Source organism: Rhea americana, unplaced genomic scaffold, assembly GCF_003343005.1.
Source record: "Rhea americana isolate MKP2758 unplaced genomic scaffold, rheAme1 scaffold_6, whole genome shotgun sequence".
Taxonomy (NCBI): domain Eukaryota; kingdom Metazoa; phylum Chordata; class Aves; order Rheiformes; family Rheidae; genus Rhea; species Rhea americana.
Window position 1 is genome coordinate 2,944,348 of NW_028186756.1, and position 16,740 is coordinate 2,961,087.

The window sequence follows — 16,740 nt, forward strand, 5'->3', positions numbered from 1 at the left end:
TTTTTCTACAAGTATTAATATCTAAGGACAAAAAAATACATGTTTAAAAARAAAAGGAAAAAAAGAGACAGACATGCACACGGGCCAACAGCTTGTGTCTCTCTCCCCACCACCAACACACACAGAGAAATAAGCACAGAAAAATATTCAAATTTGAGGAAATTACATAGGATGAGTCATACAATAGGATGAAGAAAATACGAAGTTTTATAATCATTTTAGTTTCTTTTTATTTGGAGATTTTTTTTTTTAATAGGACCTACAAAATTACAGATTTCCCCCACCCCTTTTTGTCCCATTAAATAAAATGACAGTATTTTTCCATACAACACTTTTAACATTCAATGAAAGAACCACTTTCAAAAGCAACTTTCAGTTTCAGTTCTCTAATATCAGAGGTGCAGCCTAAACCCATGAAACAGCAGAGCAACTGAACACTACATACTCACTCCTCCTCTTCTTTCCCTACCTTTTTTGAGCACTTCACTTTCATACCAGAGATGATCTCTTTCTACTCTCTTATTATGTTYTATAATTAAGTATTAGCAATTTATTATAGCCATGCAAAAAAGCAGAGAATGCATGGATATTTGTAAATGCACACATCTAATTTCCTCATGAGTCAAGACTAAAAGGAACTGCAGAGCAATATACAGAAAGATCCACTGAAATCTCTTACGCTCTTCTCCATTGAGAGGCTCCTCCAACAGAAGACTGTTCATACATTCCCAGTCCTTCAAGAGATCTGTTGCACAGTCCCACATGCTGTCCACAAGATAGGCAGCATGTTCATGCAACTGAAAATGAGAARACAAAGTTTTTCTTCATCAGTAATCAAGTTGATTAAAGAAACTGCTATAACTACTCAAGTTTTCATGCTGCCTCTTGTCTGTAGCAGGAAATCATAGAAAATTTGGGAGTTCTCTGGCACAGCACACTTGAGATGAATACAGATCAACTATTACAAAGAAGAGAGCATAAATCACTAGAAGATCTGTCAAAATGTTACTTTTTTATTTTCTATTTGACATTTAAGGAGGTACTTGCTAAGAAGAATACAGAATAGTAGAATGCAAAAAACACTTTTTTCCATGGTTTCTGTAACAAGATAAGCAATACTGATTTGCCCAACTTTCATAACTACAAGTCCTACAACAGAGTTAGGATCATAAGAAATAAATATACTAAACTTTTTCATCTAAAGGAAGTTCTCAATTCCTTTTAGAAGTAGGATCTGGGTGCCCAAAATACTCGGTAACTTCATATTTCTATATTCTTCTCATTAAGCTCCTAAATCAACATCTCTATTCTCATCTATGTAATATCATGATGACTGAGAAAAGAGTATTTGTCACAGCAGAGCCACAGTCTATCTCAATACTGTGTCCTGGAAAGATCCTTGAAGACACTGTTGTGCATGGTTGTGTTCAAGTCCCCTAGTTCTTTGACAATCTGGTGAAAAACTCAAACAGATTGGTGGTTATTAAGCAAGGATAAATAACCCACAAAATTCTACTTACTTCACTTTCCAAAAAGAAAAATACTAATGTCTTCACAAGGTTAGCATTTGGACTTTGTCTTCCCCTCCTTTTAAGTATTCCCTCATCTTCAGGATCTCTGCGGCTGAAAAGTCTAAAAAACAAGTTATTTCACAGCAAATTTTTTCRTTACCTTAGCCACAGTCAGTTCATATCAAGATACTGCTTTTACAGATACACATCTAGTATCTTGCTATGTGGCTCTAAGTGTGCCCCTCCCCCCCCACACACTTTTTTAAGGAAATTATTTGAGTCAAATGTCTTTTGAACCATCTTTTATTTGGCTGAGTTGGTATTTCACTGACTATTTCCAGTGGAACATGTAATTATCACAAAATACAAGCAACTAGTGACACCTGCAGAAGCTTTTGCCTACTCCACTTTAGGAAGTTACATTTACTGAAACTCCCTCACAAAACTTTAAAGTAGCAAAGAAATATTGAGAGAAGGTCTGAAGAGTATTAGATGGAAATTCTGTTAAGACATGATTCAGGATTAAGAAAAATTTTACAAAATWCTTTCTGAAACAGTCATCTGATCCAACTTTTGAAAAAGAATAATTGAACTACAAATGGAAGAAACATATTATGTACTGAAAACTTGGGCTTTTATCTATTGGTGTGAGCATTTAAAAATGTTTCACAGAACAGGAAAGAGATGGTAAGAAAAGACCAAAGCATTTTGTTATATTCCCTGCAGGTACAAGCCTTTAAATTGCAGGCTTCAAAATTACTTGTGATTTCCCATTAAGAAAAAATACARCTATTCAAAAACTACAATAGCATTACCTTTTCTAAAAGTTAATTCCAAAGCCCACTTCATTATTCAGGCTTTCCTTTTCTTAACTAAAGCTTATCAGAATCATAATATTAATATGCACTCTAAAATCTACAAGAAGCATGAACAAAGAAAGAAGTTAACTATAATTTCTTCCCCTTACTTTTTATAGAGAAATTCCCCCGCGGCAACTGCTACTGGCCGATGAGCTGAATAAACCAAATGGTAGACATTTTCACAGTCTTCTGCAGTCAGAACTTCTTCACTACTCCTGGGGTCGGGGAAGGATAGAAAAAAAACAGGCCAATTTAGAAGAATATAAATTCTAACGATAGAGATGAAAATGAAGGCAAACTTAAGCCTTTTCCTTTAAATTAACATCCTAAAAAAAAAAAAAGGAAAAAAAAAAGAAAAGAAATCTTCCTCAGCAAAATTACTGAGTATTACTGATAAAGTATCAGTGTTTTTGAAGGTTCAATTATTGTCTAATGTTCAATACTTGCCATATTTATTCAGTTCAAATCTTGTATAATAGCTTCAAATAAGGGAGGCCAAATTCTGCATTTCTAGCCCTTTCTCATATTGTAGTGGACAACTGTCCWAATCAAATTACTTCTAGAATTCATTTTCTTCTAGTGTAAGATGCATAAGTATTGCTTCAGATTTTGTTTTATCTAAATTCTGTTAAGTTATTTCATTGCCTGAAAATATGAAGAATACTTTAAGTTTAAAAATTTGCTATAGGTCAGATACACATACTTACTGTAAAACAAGAGTGAGTAATTTTATTGCTTGGACTGCAACATCATATTCTTTGTCAAGAGTCATAGACACAATTCTATCCTAAGAACAACAACAACAAAAAAAAAGTATTTTCAAAGAGGAAAAAAGGGGAAAACAACTACAAAACATTGAAATGTTTTTAGAAAGTGTGAAGGTACTAACCTTAAATCTACTGGTGAAGAGTTCCAATTTGGAATTAAGCTCCTTATTATAGTAAAGCCCTTGCAAAGCAGTTAGGCATTTGAGTCTTACTTCCCCTTGCTAAAATAAAATYAAGAACTGGATTAAAAGTTAAGTATAGGATACAGATGCCATTTTAAAATCATACAGTTCACCCCTTACAGCCTGAATTACTTCAGAGACAAAAATTTAATTTTGCCAAGTTATGCTATCAATAATAATGCTAATGCTAYGAGAATATGTCCTGTCTCATAATAAGCCAGTGAAGGAAAAAAGTCTCACTGCAATTAGTTTCTATGCAAGTCAAAACATACTTTTTTCATTCTCTCAGGATATATTCTAAATGTTCACGATATTTCTAACTAGAAGTCTACGTGTTTCCTTTCACCTCAATTAAAATTGGCAACACCTACAACATTAAGAGAGTCTTTCATTATACCAAAACTATGAAGTAGTTATTGAGACAAATATTTCTCTGAAATACAAGTTCTACTTTATCAGAGAATGTTTTAAGGTGTAAATTCAGATACACTTTGCAAATATCTAGAACAACGACTGCCATCTCCATGCAATTTCTTATCACCTCACAGCCAGAAGTTATTGTTCTTCTAAATCAAACCAATTAATGTATGTGATCATTCCTCATTTGTTTCACTGCAAAGTCAATAGCTTAAAGTCTTCAATGCAAGATCTGAGCTGATCTGCTGATTACAGTGGATCAAGCAGCTTTCATGAACTATATATGACGACCACTCCAAGCAGAGAATAATCTCTAGTTTGTAGCTGATAATTAACACCTTCAGGCACTGGCCAGCACTGAAGAGGGTAACTTCTTACATGAATGTTTTACAGTTAGCTGATGAGGCTAATAAATCTCTTACCTTAGCAAAAGAAATACTCTGAACATGTGACCGAGTTATTCCATGTAAAACTCATTAAATTTGAATAGTTAAGTATTACAGAATAGAAGGCTGCATCAGCAAAACAAAGAAAAAAAGAAAAAGCTATTTCCTTAAAAATTTGGATTTACTCTCTAAAATCATTTAAATCTTATTTTACATGTATTTTTAAACATCAGTGTTTCTAACAAAATGAAAGCAGTGACTCATTAGAATAATTAATAGATCAGAACCTAGTTTGTCAAGATCAAAGACAGTCTGTAGACTTACGCTTGATGGTTCTGTTCCTTCTTCTGAAGGCAGCTTACCTTATCATGCATAGTCCATCCTACATATTTTAAATAGCTGTCATTGAGAAAGGCATCACTATACATCTTCATCCATATTCCAATCTCTTCAATACAGATAGCTCTTATTTCAGCAATTGCATCTCTATTGGGAAGGGTACAGAGGAAAAATAGGATCAAGGAGATAGATAATCAGAAATAACTCATTATAAGCTTCTAAAATAAATTAATGGAGCTACATATTACTTCAGAGGAACAGCTTACCGGTATCTATGCACAAAAACACCTTTAAATATTGCATTCATCATGTTTTCTATTTCATCCTGATTTTCCTGAAGCTGAAAGAATGAACAAAATGTATCAAAATTGTGCAGTGCTTTTACAATCAGATCAAATAGTGCTGGTATTAGACAAACTAAAATAAGTTAACATTTACAAGTATAGTCCTTAATTCCTTCCCCAAAATACTCATGTATCATTTGCTCAGTAATTCTGAGCACCTAGCTAAGAATTCTACTAATTCTACTCAGCAACTAGTTAAGGAATTTGTCTATCACAGTATATCAATAGTTCTGACTACTGTTAAACTGCTCTTCAACTGTGACAGAGAGAGTTTAGGTTTCTGCAAGTCCCTGATAAAATCAGTCATAAAGAAAACTCATTTAAATTAGTTTTCTAATTAATATCTTTTAAGCCTCATGTTCAACGTAATTTTTAATACGCTTGCAATGTTTTCATGAATGTTCTGTACCCTTAAGAATTTATAATCTAAATAGAAAGTGCTTCTGTATCTTTTATTAGCTGCGTGAGCAGTAACGTTCAATTCACATACTCTGTTATAAATACCTCTTTCCTCCTCACCTCTCACTTCATTAGATTAAAAAATAGATAAAAGGCTGAAATCTAACAAGGATTACAGAAAAACTGAATTCAAGAATACCAAGCTGTAAAATAATGAAGGAGATGAATCAAGTCTCTTGGGATAACAACATAAGAGCAAGATATGCAAATGAGGTGATGTGGTGCACACAGTGTTTTGAAACAAAGAAATAGAGATTTATGTATTTGGAAGGTGCAAAAAAGTCAGTTAAAAGACTTGGAGAGAACTGAGCAGACAAGGCATATTTGTTTTGCAGTCTGAAATATAAAGGTAGGCTAGATTAAGGCAATATTAATAAGAGTCAAGGACTGAGGAAGTAGGGACTGCAGTAGATAGTTTTTTTTTTTTTTTTTTTTTTTTTTTGTGTGTGTGTGTGTAGAAGACCTTACCCAAATAGAAGAGTTACAAGAAAAAATGCAGATATAAAGGTAAAGGATCTGTCCTACAGAAATTTAAAGAAAAGTAACAACAAACAGTTTCCATAGCATTACAAGATTCTAAAATGAAAATAAACAAACACAAGTGGCGGGGGGGGAGGGGCAGGAGGGCAGGGGGCAGCAGCCAAGCAGCAGAAGAATAAAGACAAACTAAAAATATCTAACATGTTCTGGGAATAAATCTAATGACAACTGCCCACAGTAGTATATTCAAAATATGAAAGTGGAAGACATGCAAAATGGAAAAGAAAAACCAATTAAGAAAATAATTTCTACGCTGGATAAAGTTGTATTAGAAGAGATAAAAACTGAATGCAGCCATACAATCAAATGTTATTGATTGCTTTCATGCAGTACAATAAAAACTGGAAAATAAAAATCAAAGCTAAAACTCCTGGTGGAAATCCTAAAATACAATATATTTGAGAACAATTGAGACAGATAAAGTATCTGTCCTCACATTACTGCCTTTCTCTCTGTATACATGTATTTTTCATAGTGGGGTTTGGTCTGGACACACATAGTAAGCACAATTAAATTTAACAACACTGTTGCAGTGTTCAAGGGATGTCTCAAACTGCAAGATCCTTGAAAGGTGAACAGAAGACAAAGTTATTAGTTTATTTGAATTGTTCAATTAAGTGAAATAATAGGTAAACAGCACAAAAGGTGAAAGGCAAAGGAAAGATGTTTCCTTTGATCACCTGGAAGTTATTTCTAATGTCTTAAAAATAAAAATCTAGTAGTTCTCCAGAATGCAAGAATTAAAATCTGAATGAACCAGGGCTCACAGCAAGACAGCACTGTCAGCAAGGAATCAGCAAGTCTCTTATATATCAAAGGCTGGGGGGTGGAGGGGGGAGAGAATTAAATTAAAAATTCAACTTTGGTAGTGTTTTGTGTAGAAGAAAAAGTTGTATCAAAATCACCTAAACATACTTTCTCCCAACATTGGTATGACATCATAAAATCAATACTTTGTACCAAGATAATGGGGGTCTTCTCTAGAGGCCAGTAGTAGTCAGTGGTTGGCATTTTTAAGACACTAGTCAAGAAATAAAACAGTTTCACTTATTACCAAGTCTCTCTTCCTAATTTTACTATGAAGGTAGTATCTGAAATTCCACATTCACCTCCTATATAGAACTAAAAGTTCAGAAGCACCTTTCAAAGTAATTAAGCTTTTCAGACCTTAAATGTATAATTCAGAGAATGAAGCAAAAGGGCTAATAACTACACCTCCAGCAGTTGTAAAGCACACCAGTTGCACACAACTACACTAACCTCCTTTCTTTTCTGTAGTAAGAGTTCCAGCCTATCATTAGCTCGTTTCCCAATTATTTTATTTCGTTCTGCTTCATACTGCCGTTGTGTGTTGTCCATGTTAATACTAAGATTTAATGCCACATTCACTAAAGCAGTCATCAATTTCATGGCTACGAAAAAAGTAAAAAGAATAAGGATTATTAGTGAAGTTATCTAATATAAGAAAACTGATAAACAGACATCCTGAATCCTACTAATAGTTTTCAGACTTAGAAAAATACTGTGAAACATTCAGTGAAATTTAAAGATATATAAACTTTAGGATTTGAGCACTGCCTTACCAAACAGTATTAATTTATCAAAATTGCAGTTTATTTACACCATAACTTATCAACACAACAGATAAAACCACTCACATTTTTTGTTAAGTTTCTGATATTATAAGCATTACTGTTGAATTGAGCTACATACGTTTTCCCAGAAAAAGACTGGTATGTAAAATTTCACATAGCTACCCGAAGAAACATTACAAGGAATCCATTATTAGAATTAATAGAATGATATTACTCAAACATTCAACCTCATAGAAGAGGATTTTTCCTTCAAAAGGAAGCATTTTACATAYGCAACGCTACCAGATTGTGCCAATCTTGTCTCCTCAACTTTATTTTTGAGAGGCAGTTTTCCTTAAGTATTCCTTTATTTGCAGAAGCAGAGAAGGCATGTTAGCCTGTCAGAAGCCAAGGAATTGACAATAATTTAAGGTACACTTGGGTAGTTTGGGGTTTTTGCTTTGGAGGGTGTGCTCTTATTTCCTGAATCTCCCCTTTTAAAAGGGGTACAGACAAATGTGCCTATTCCATAAAACAGAAAGTGGCCAAAAGTCAACTAATTTTTCTTATGAACTTGTGCAGCAAGACATGAAACGGCTCACATAAACAACAATTAAAAAAAAGTTTGAGTGTCACTAGCATAAAGCATCAAGCAGATGAATACAGCATAAAGACATGCAGACCTATCAAAACATTGTCACGTTCCATGATATCTAAAGATACCACGATGAAAAAAATATGTACGTCAGAACTAATCATAGACAAAATATTACTGCAAGCAGCAGTGAAGATGGATACAAGGATTTTGTTGGTTGTCTGTATCAAAATAACATCCAAACATCAAGAGTAAGCTGTAATTTTACACACAACATACAATTAATGGCACTATGTAAACAGGATTAATATAACTACTGTTGCAAACCACGACAAACATGCTATTATTAAAAAATATTTCATTTGGTAGAAATAAATATGCAACGGGGCAAAATGTGCAACTTTTATCCAGGCACAACTCAAAGGTAGGGGGAATTCATTTTTAAATAATTAAAATTTATATTGGTCTTATTGATCATATAATAATTGAACTGACAATAGAGCAGAATTAGTATATTATTTTGAAATTAAATGTTTTACTCCTCCTATGAAAAATGCCTTGAGGAGTGGAAATTTGAGTCTGTCAGTGGGACAGAACTGACCAGGCAGTTATAACAGAAGTTAGCTGCGAATCAATCAGTTCTGTGAAGCCAACAAACTACTATCAGCACTTCCTGTGCAGCCTAAATTCACCTTTGTTCAGATAAACATTGCTACAGAGAAGACTTACAGGGTATCATGTAGCAGTCTAGTCATGTGAGACTCTTCTTCATTAATCTGTGCAGATTCAGAACTAACTAACTTATAAAACCTGCTCTCCAATATCAAAAGATGTTTTAAACACACACATATGACACACTGAACCCATAAGGAATATAGTTACTACTTAAAAGATTTGGAGCAAAAAATCAAGTAAAAAAGGACAACTTTTAAAAAATATACAGAAACTTAGTGGCTATACTGTTGTTGTTCAAATTTATTTCTCATGTAAATCAGYGGAAATGCCACCTTCAATTACATTGTGCCACAGTCTCAATGTAAAAGTGCAGTTTTAATTTGTAGTAAAAATTACATCCAATTTAAAATACAATGACTTCCATTTGACCTAACGCAAGACAGACAGGTTCAACTGCGTTTCAAGTTGAACAGATTACTAGAGAAGAAAATTACGATAGAAGAAAAGCTTGTAGAATCAACTTAAGTTTCTTCATATGTATTTTTTCTATTACATCTAAAGCTAACAAAAATGAAGTACTATAGAGCTGATTAGGATACCTCAAAAATAATTTTGTGTTTTCCAATAATGAAAAACAAAAACAATAAGAAAGCTTTACCAAAACAAACTGCATTGAAGGAAAAGTACAATATTCAACAAAACACAAGCTGAATATTTAATACATTTAACCAGAACAGTTTCTTCCTGTGAAACAGACAATAAAATGGAAACATGCAGAAAAATTCACTGACCTGCCAGGGTACTAGTGTGCCGAAATGCTCTGACTTGAGAGTCTGACAGTCCCGTAAGCAGTGAGATGACAGTATCCATCATATATTCATCATATATGATGCTATATTGACACTGTCGCACAAGTACTCCAATGAACTCACAAAAACTGGATTTGAACTTCTTCCACTGGGGACCAGCCATAGTTAACGGATAATCTCCACTATCCTGTTTTTTTTTTAAAAAAAAAAAAAAAAAAAAAAAAAGGGGGGGGTACAAACAAGAAAATCTTACAATCTTTCTTTTTTTTTTTTTTTAATTAAAGAGAGACAGGTACAACATAAGAGTCCAGGTTTTTGATAGCAAGAAATGATACATCTGAAGAACCTGATTACACAAAAATGAATGTACTTTCCAGTTTTGGTTTCTTACATGCAGAGACAACTTTCAACGCTTTGTACAATTCAAATCACACAAAACTCTACTTACTGAATTAACATTCTAAGTTTCCTACCTCTGCCCTATCCCCCCCCAGAAATAAACCTTACACCCCCTTACACATCTGCTTCTGGTTACAGTAGAAGCAAAGCAGCATGACACGACCAGTTAGCTGATATATTCAGGAACACTCAGTTTAGGACTGTGTTAACATTTATAGGGAGATGCTCCTCCATCAGACTGAAAATTCCTGACATAAAACAATCTACTATAGCACTTCGAAAATAATTAACATATCTTCCTCCTCTGCTTGAGGATCTTTACAAATAACGGCCAAAATGTCGAGGGGGATGAGGGAAAGTGTGGGGGGGGAAAAACCGCACAATTTTTATCAGTGCTTCTGTAACTCCCTACTCTAACCGGCTACACATTACAACTTAAAAACGAAGGCAGCATGCATAAAGAGATTAGAAGTCTGAGTGCAGTTATTCATTAGAATTCTGTTAGAAGAAAGAGCAAGTATAACTCAGTGATCAAAGAACTGAATAAACAGTCCAAAACAAAACTTTTTAGATTTCAGTGCACACTACCGTGTGCCCTCGGCTGAAGTTACCGATGCTTTTTGGATTTTAATTTGTGAGAAGAAAATTATTTGATTATTTATCATTATGATGAATGTTGGGAGGAGGTTTTAAAGTCCCTTTTATTTTCCTAAGAATACAGAGCACATGAAAGAATCTGATTACACAAAAATGAATGTACTTTCCAGTTTTGGTTTCTTACATGCAGAGACAACTTCCAACACTTTGTACAATTCAGATCACACAAAACTCTACTTACTGAATTAACATTCTAAGTTTCCTACCTCTGCCCTATCCACTCCCCCCCCCCCATAAACCTTAAGGAAGTATTTCATTTACATAAACATTCACTGAGACAGAAAATAAAATGGCAATTTAAAAGGAGAAAGACCAGAAAGTCCCATAAAAGGCAAAGCAAACTGAAGACAGTTTGACATTAATCAAACTGAAGTTTGCACGATTTGTGAATTAATAAAAATGTACAGATTAACTTTCAAAATKGTTGTTAAGTTTAAGATTTTAGAGCCCCACATTCACAAAGGGGACACACACAGCCCCTCAGCACTGGGAGCTTCCACTTTCTAAAAGAGAGTGGATATATATTTGTTGAACTACTATATAAACAATTACATGTAGACGCTTATTTTCTACAGTCTTAAAAACCACAGTAAAATGAGCTTAAGATTTTCATTCATAAAAGCCTGGCCATTTCTAAAAATGAACCTATCCTTGAAACACACCTGCAGCAACATGGTCCAGCAAGGTGAGGACATGTAAAATTAAAAAGTAATATCAATACTCTGTCAGCATAATAAATTACCTCATCAAACTCTTCAGTCATTTTTCGGATTATTTCAGAATTCTGCATATGTCGAAACATCTCTGCTGTAACAACTCCTACAATTTAGAGATTAGATTAACACTTAACATGAAAGAGATATGTCTCCTACTGCACTCTAAAAATGGACAGTTCTCAGGTAGTCTACAGATTACACATTTTTAAGAAGCCACCCATTATTCATTTTAGCATCTGTATACAACTGCTCAGCACCAATATTTTCTATATCTGTAGTTATGTATGTACACGTGTGTGTTGTGTACACACAAAATCTAAAATTCACTCATTTGTTCATTTTCAGAAGTCAAAAGATATTTATGCTAGACCTTTTCATCAGCTCAGAGGCTGCACTGATACAAAGTGACCTTTCAGGATTCAAGATTCTAAATTGTACAGTAAGACAATTACAAACTGCTCTACTGCTATTCTATTGTCTTCTGCACAATGATAAACTCAATGATTTCATGTAACTTCTATCTTACAATCTAATGATTTGAGTCAAAGTAAAAGATGACAAAAAAAACAAATAGACCTCCTGAAGTTTACTGCAGCATACATGGAAGGATTGTCTCAAAAGGCATTAAAAAAAAAAAAAAAAAAGGTTAATTTTTCCTCTGATAAAAATAATCAAAAGATTCACTGCTTTTGAAAGCACAGATAGCCTCTATTGAGGAATGCTGTTAGCCTTCTGGAGATTTATGCACATTAGAAGTTTATCAGGATGGAGAAACACTACAGCAGAACAAACTGCATTCAATCCTACTTATAGTCTGTCAAGTGAATCGACACAAAGTGAGTTGGTTACTTTCTCTTCAAAAGGAGGTAAAGAAGAGGGGGAAAAAAAGACATAGAATATAGGAAAGAAAACCAGAAGCCCCCCAAAAACAGAGAATAAAATAAAATACAGGAATATAGTCTTCTTGCAGAGAGGCTACTACAAAGCTGTCCAAAATCTCTTTTAAATCAATTATCTCTAAAAAGGCTATGATATAGTCCTAGAAAGCTCACTGATACGAACATGATACATCCAAACTAGAATTCCAACTACTAATATTGAGAGTGCAGTGGCTTTCTGAAATAATTACAGCAACTGAGGAAGATGTAGGAAGCGTTACGTAACAGTACTGCATTCTCTCCAGTCAAAATCAGGCTCAAGCTACATTTTGAAATAATTCTGTAACATTTCTAAACCACCTGCTCCCCTTGTCCCACCCCCCAACTTCAAAAATACTGCAAGAACTTAATGTAGGCTGGCCCCAGGAATGGAGTAGTCCTACACCATGTGGCATAAGAGAGAAACATGCTACAAAATTGCATAAACGGAGTACATTTCTGTAATATTTCAAAAATCTTACCTTTGCAGCCTGAACACTGAATAAAGAAGTTTATGAGATCAAGAAGTGCTATATCTCTGTCATGTTTGTATGACTCTATCCAATCATCCACTACAGACTGAAAAGAAACACATAAAGGCACTTCTTAGTTTTTATAATTTGAGAAGAGTCAGTTTTATTTAACTACTTCCCAGTAAGTGCAATTCTTGTTTTTTCCAGAAATCAATGGAATTCTGGATTTTCTGACAGATTCAGAACAAAAGCGTAGAATCATCTTTAACTCCTACAGAACTAATTTTCAGGAAAAGAACTAATTTCATTCAGTAAACATACAAGCATGAAGTTGATAACTAAGTATTTTTGAGGAAAATTGCAAGAAGAATTAACTGCTTCTATAGCACCAGTTCAGGAAGGAGAGGTGTTAGAACTGGTGAAGCTTCTCTCTACAGATACCACTTAGGCATTCAAATCCAACAGCTACAACTCCTGTTGTAATATATTGGTGTCTTGCCCTAAAATCCAGGTTTACTCTCTAAATAGAGTCTACAGAACAATTCAAAATTTCAAGACAATTAGACTTTGCAGCCTACCATGATTCCTGCTTATATTCTTCTCAGAGCTTACTTTTTCCAGACATCAGTGCTTTGAAGGTAACATAACATATTGCCATGCTGAAAACTTCCTTGCAGAAACTAAGAAATGCAGCTAAGTCCTTCTTCCTTAGAATAAAATTGGTCATAGCATGACATACACATTCAGTCAGCAAGACAAGAAGGAATCAAAAAAAAAAAAAATGCATTCAAAGTGAATCTTTCAGTTTTCCCAGTAGGAGCAAAAAACCTGTATGACTGGTACCGATTTGACGATGGAAAGAAAATTGGAAACTTCCTACATTATGCCCATAAGGAAGGTCACTGTGCAAGACCAGGTCAGTATTAGGGAAAAGTATTTCATTTAGGCAGCTGTTTCTCTCTCTCTCTCCCCTCCTCCTTCCCCCTTAGAAAAAAATCACACATATACACACTCTCCAGCAGAGGATTAAGCTGCTTAAAACTTTTTGTCTCAGTGGATGAACAGTTTTTTTGTTTTTGTTTATTTTTCTTTTTTGGTAGGGGACAAACTGTGAAGAATGGAAGAGAATAGAAATATACAGATTTTCTTATTTAATTATTAAAGTCTTTTGAAGTAACCAAGCAAGCTCAGGGCTACAGAGAAAAACTCTTAACAGTGAGTGCTGAGCTGGAGTTTACTTTAGATTGCTTCCTTATTTTTGACAAAATGTACGTACTAAAATTCAATCTACTACCAAGGTTTCAATTCTCCCATTTAATAGAATAATCCGGCCTAACAAAGGTCCACTTTTCTCTTGGAAAGTGTTTTTGCAAAAAGTTTTCATAAAAATTGCYTACAGCAAAACATTTTGGCTTTTTCATTGTATAATTAGAAAATAAAATCTCTGATAAATGGTTGAAAAATGCAGCACATAGGCAATAAACTTTTATAGCTGTTGCCTTATTTCATACTAAGTTTAAAGAAAACTCGAAACAAAGGACACAAATATCCTAAGTTCCCTGTGCAAATAAGTGAAAGTTTGTTTTTTTCTTTTTTTTTCCTTTTCTTTTTCTTTTTTCTTAAAAAAAAAAAAAAAATCTGGATTAAATTTCTGCCAAGGAATTCAGGCTTCAAGGTCTCCAGTTCCTAGGAGCCTGCAAATCTCGAGAGGACTGTATATAGACCCAACTTCCTGCATATGTATCAGAGAAGCTATAAACCCTAGATTTTCAATCCCAAAGATAGTCTTTCTGCTAGGCTGCCGAGGAGTCACATGAGTGAGTCAGCAGGAAATCTTCATGGCTGACAGAGTTGCATTTTAACCCTCCCTTCACTGGAGGGTTTGCAAAGTCAGGCAAACATTTTGCTTATTTAACTGCATTTTCCATATAAAAAATATCTAACCAGCTTCATTTTTAACAGACTTTAGTCCTATTACCTAAAGGAGAGAGTGCCTAATCCAGAAACCTCTGACAAATTAAATAAAATCTCCTAATCTAAATTCCAGCCTATTCCTGGGCAGCAACGCACATGAGCTAAGTCCAGTTAGTCAAAATATGAAGAGCAGACCTTCAGCTACAGCTAGTGATTTTACGGGACAGGATAAACAGTTGTTTCTTGACAGAAGACCTAAGTTCTGGGATCACGTACAAACTACAGATTTACTATTAAGTGTTTCCAATGAGCAGAGGCATAAACCACATTTCTGTTTAGCTACAGCCACATTAAAAAAAAAAAAAAAAAAAAAAAAAAAAAAAAGAGCCTAAAAGTCATATGGCGTAAATTAACTTTTCTTCATTCGGGATACTAGAATTCATGTTGAAGAGTATTATAAGTTTCTTCATTATATATATATGATTAAGTCTGGTATTTGGAAATGAAAAAAATCAGTTCTCTCAAAATTCAAATACTAACAGTGCAAAAAGGGGTTCTTTAAGATTAACCTGGAACTAAAACTACACAATGAAAAAGACCTCATTCTAAGCTTAATTTAATAAACTCATACTTGAAGAAAAATAGTATTACTGCTATATTTAAATTGTATATCCATATAAGTCCCAAAGAGATCCGAAGTCTTACCTGCATAGCACTCTTGCCCATTTTAACTACCTCAAACAGCATCATGTTTTCCACACCATTCTGTTGGTGATGTCCATTCATCCGATTTGGACCACCAGGTTTCCCTCCTCCGTTTCCACTTTTTCCCTTTTCCGCTGGTCCTTTTTTTCCTTTTTTACAAGTCTGCAATCACACACAAACAAAGGAAGTTTTATTTGGTCATTATACAGTAATTTAAAAAACAAACTATTCTTAAGTGACAACTATATACAAGACTTCTGCTTTAGGTAACCTGATTTAAAATCTGAAGTTGACAATAATAATAGATTTTGATTTGACACAAGAACTAATGGGATTCATCAGTTCTGTTTCATCAAGTTCTTACTTAAAATCTTTTGGTAAATAACACAATTAGCGAGAGTGTATGACACAGAAAGGTTTTCCTCTTGTTTAAATTGTGAAATAGATTATACAGATTTTAAATAGAATACCTATAGCAGGTCCCTTAATACATCATATAAGGGATAGTCTCTTCTGCAATTCACTAACCTTCTGTTTTTAATTCAAGTACAAGTTGGGTGGGAGCAAGAGAGGAGTACCGGGGGAATCAAGAAAGAAAACAGGTACCCGGGCCAAGAACTTAGATTAGGAAAAAAACTTTAACATAAGCAGAATTTAAACTGCTCTAATTTGAAAATATTTATCACACACTCATAACAGTGAGGTGCTCCTAACCTGCACTCCAACCTCTAGGGGCACAGGCTGGTGCGGGGCACTGGCTGCCTGGGCAGGGGGTTCATTAGACCAAACAGAGCGTGGGAGCCACGTGGGCAGGGGACACCCAGGGCACCTCCCATCTAGGCAGTACAGTCTCTTTGTCATCAAACTCAGGAACTTCTCAGGCAATTATTTTTGTGCAAACACTTTTAAAATGAAAGGAAAGCCAAGATTACTAACACAAACCAGAAAGTAATACATTAGCAGCAAGCTTAAGTATAGAATAACACACACACACAGAATAATCGAAGTATTTTTCTTCTTGTGCCTCTATAATACTTAGAAAGTACCTTGCAAATACTTAAGTTGAAGCACTTCCATAAAAATATAAATATGAACTCTTCATAGAAAACCTGTATTTTCAAAAATTATTCCTAAATCATTCAGCTTCAAAACAAGTGCTGAAATTCTCAGTTTGTAACAGTGCAAATGCTTCAGTGTCACCATAAACTCATCATACCTTTCCTTTGCCTTGTTTTTGGTTTTTTCCTTCAATATCCTCAAAGTCTGTATCAGAGGAGAAGTGTGTTTCAGACTCCCTGCAAAGATAAAAAGACAGAAACCATTCACGCATTTCATCAAAAAACTTCTTAAAAATATCGAAGTCATATAATACCTAAACTTAAGTCAACTTCAAGAGCAAAATAAGAAGCTGAGCAAGCAGACAAGAGTTGCGCATGTCACCGGGAGGGGAGTGGGGTGGGGGGGGATGTCCAGTGAAGTTTCTCTACCCAGAAGTTATCTG

The 16,740-nt window shown here is 34.4% G+C and overlaps 1 protein-coding gene across 4 annotated transcripts in view; it reads right to left on the reverse strand.

The window, feature by feature from the left end:
• STAG2 (STAG2 cohesin complex component) overlaps positions 1–16,740 on the reverse strand; it is a 79,844-nt gene that overhangs the window by 23,118 nt on the left and 39,986 nt on the right. For all 4 annotated transcript variants that reach the window (XM_085319681.1, XM_085319678.1, XM_085319679.1 and 1 more), the window contains exons 3-15: positions 16,456–16,534; positions 15,240–15,401; positions 12,630–12,726; positions 11,257–11,333; positions 9,441–9,645; positions 7,066–7,217; positions 4,729–4,802; positions 4,486–4,609; positions 3,261–3,359; positions 3,079–3,158; positions 2,479–2,586; positions 1,521–1,632; positions 680–797 (exon numbers count right to left, since the gene is read on the reverse strand). In XM_085319681.1, the coding sequence (XP_085175807.1) occupies positions 680–797; positions 1,521–1,632; positions 2,479–2,586; positions 3,079–3,158; positions 3,261–3,359; positions 4,486–4,609; positions 4,729–4,802; positions 7,066–7,217; positions 9,441–9,645; positions 11,257–11,333; positions 12,630–12,726; positions 15,240–15,401; positions 16,456–16,534 (1,487 nt within the window). The remainder of the gene's footprint in view (positions 1–679; positions 798–1,520; positions 1,633–2,478; positions 2,587–3,078; positions 3,159–3,260; positions 3,360–4,485; positions 4,610–4,728; positions 4,803–7,065; positions 7,218–9,440; positions 9,646–11,256; positions 11,334–12,629; positions 12,727–15,239; positions 15,402–16,455; positions 16,535–16,740) is intronic.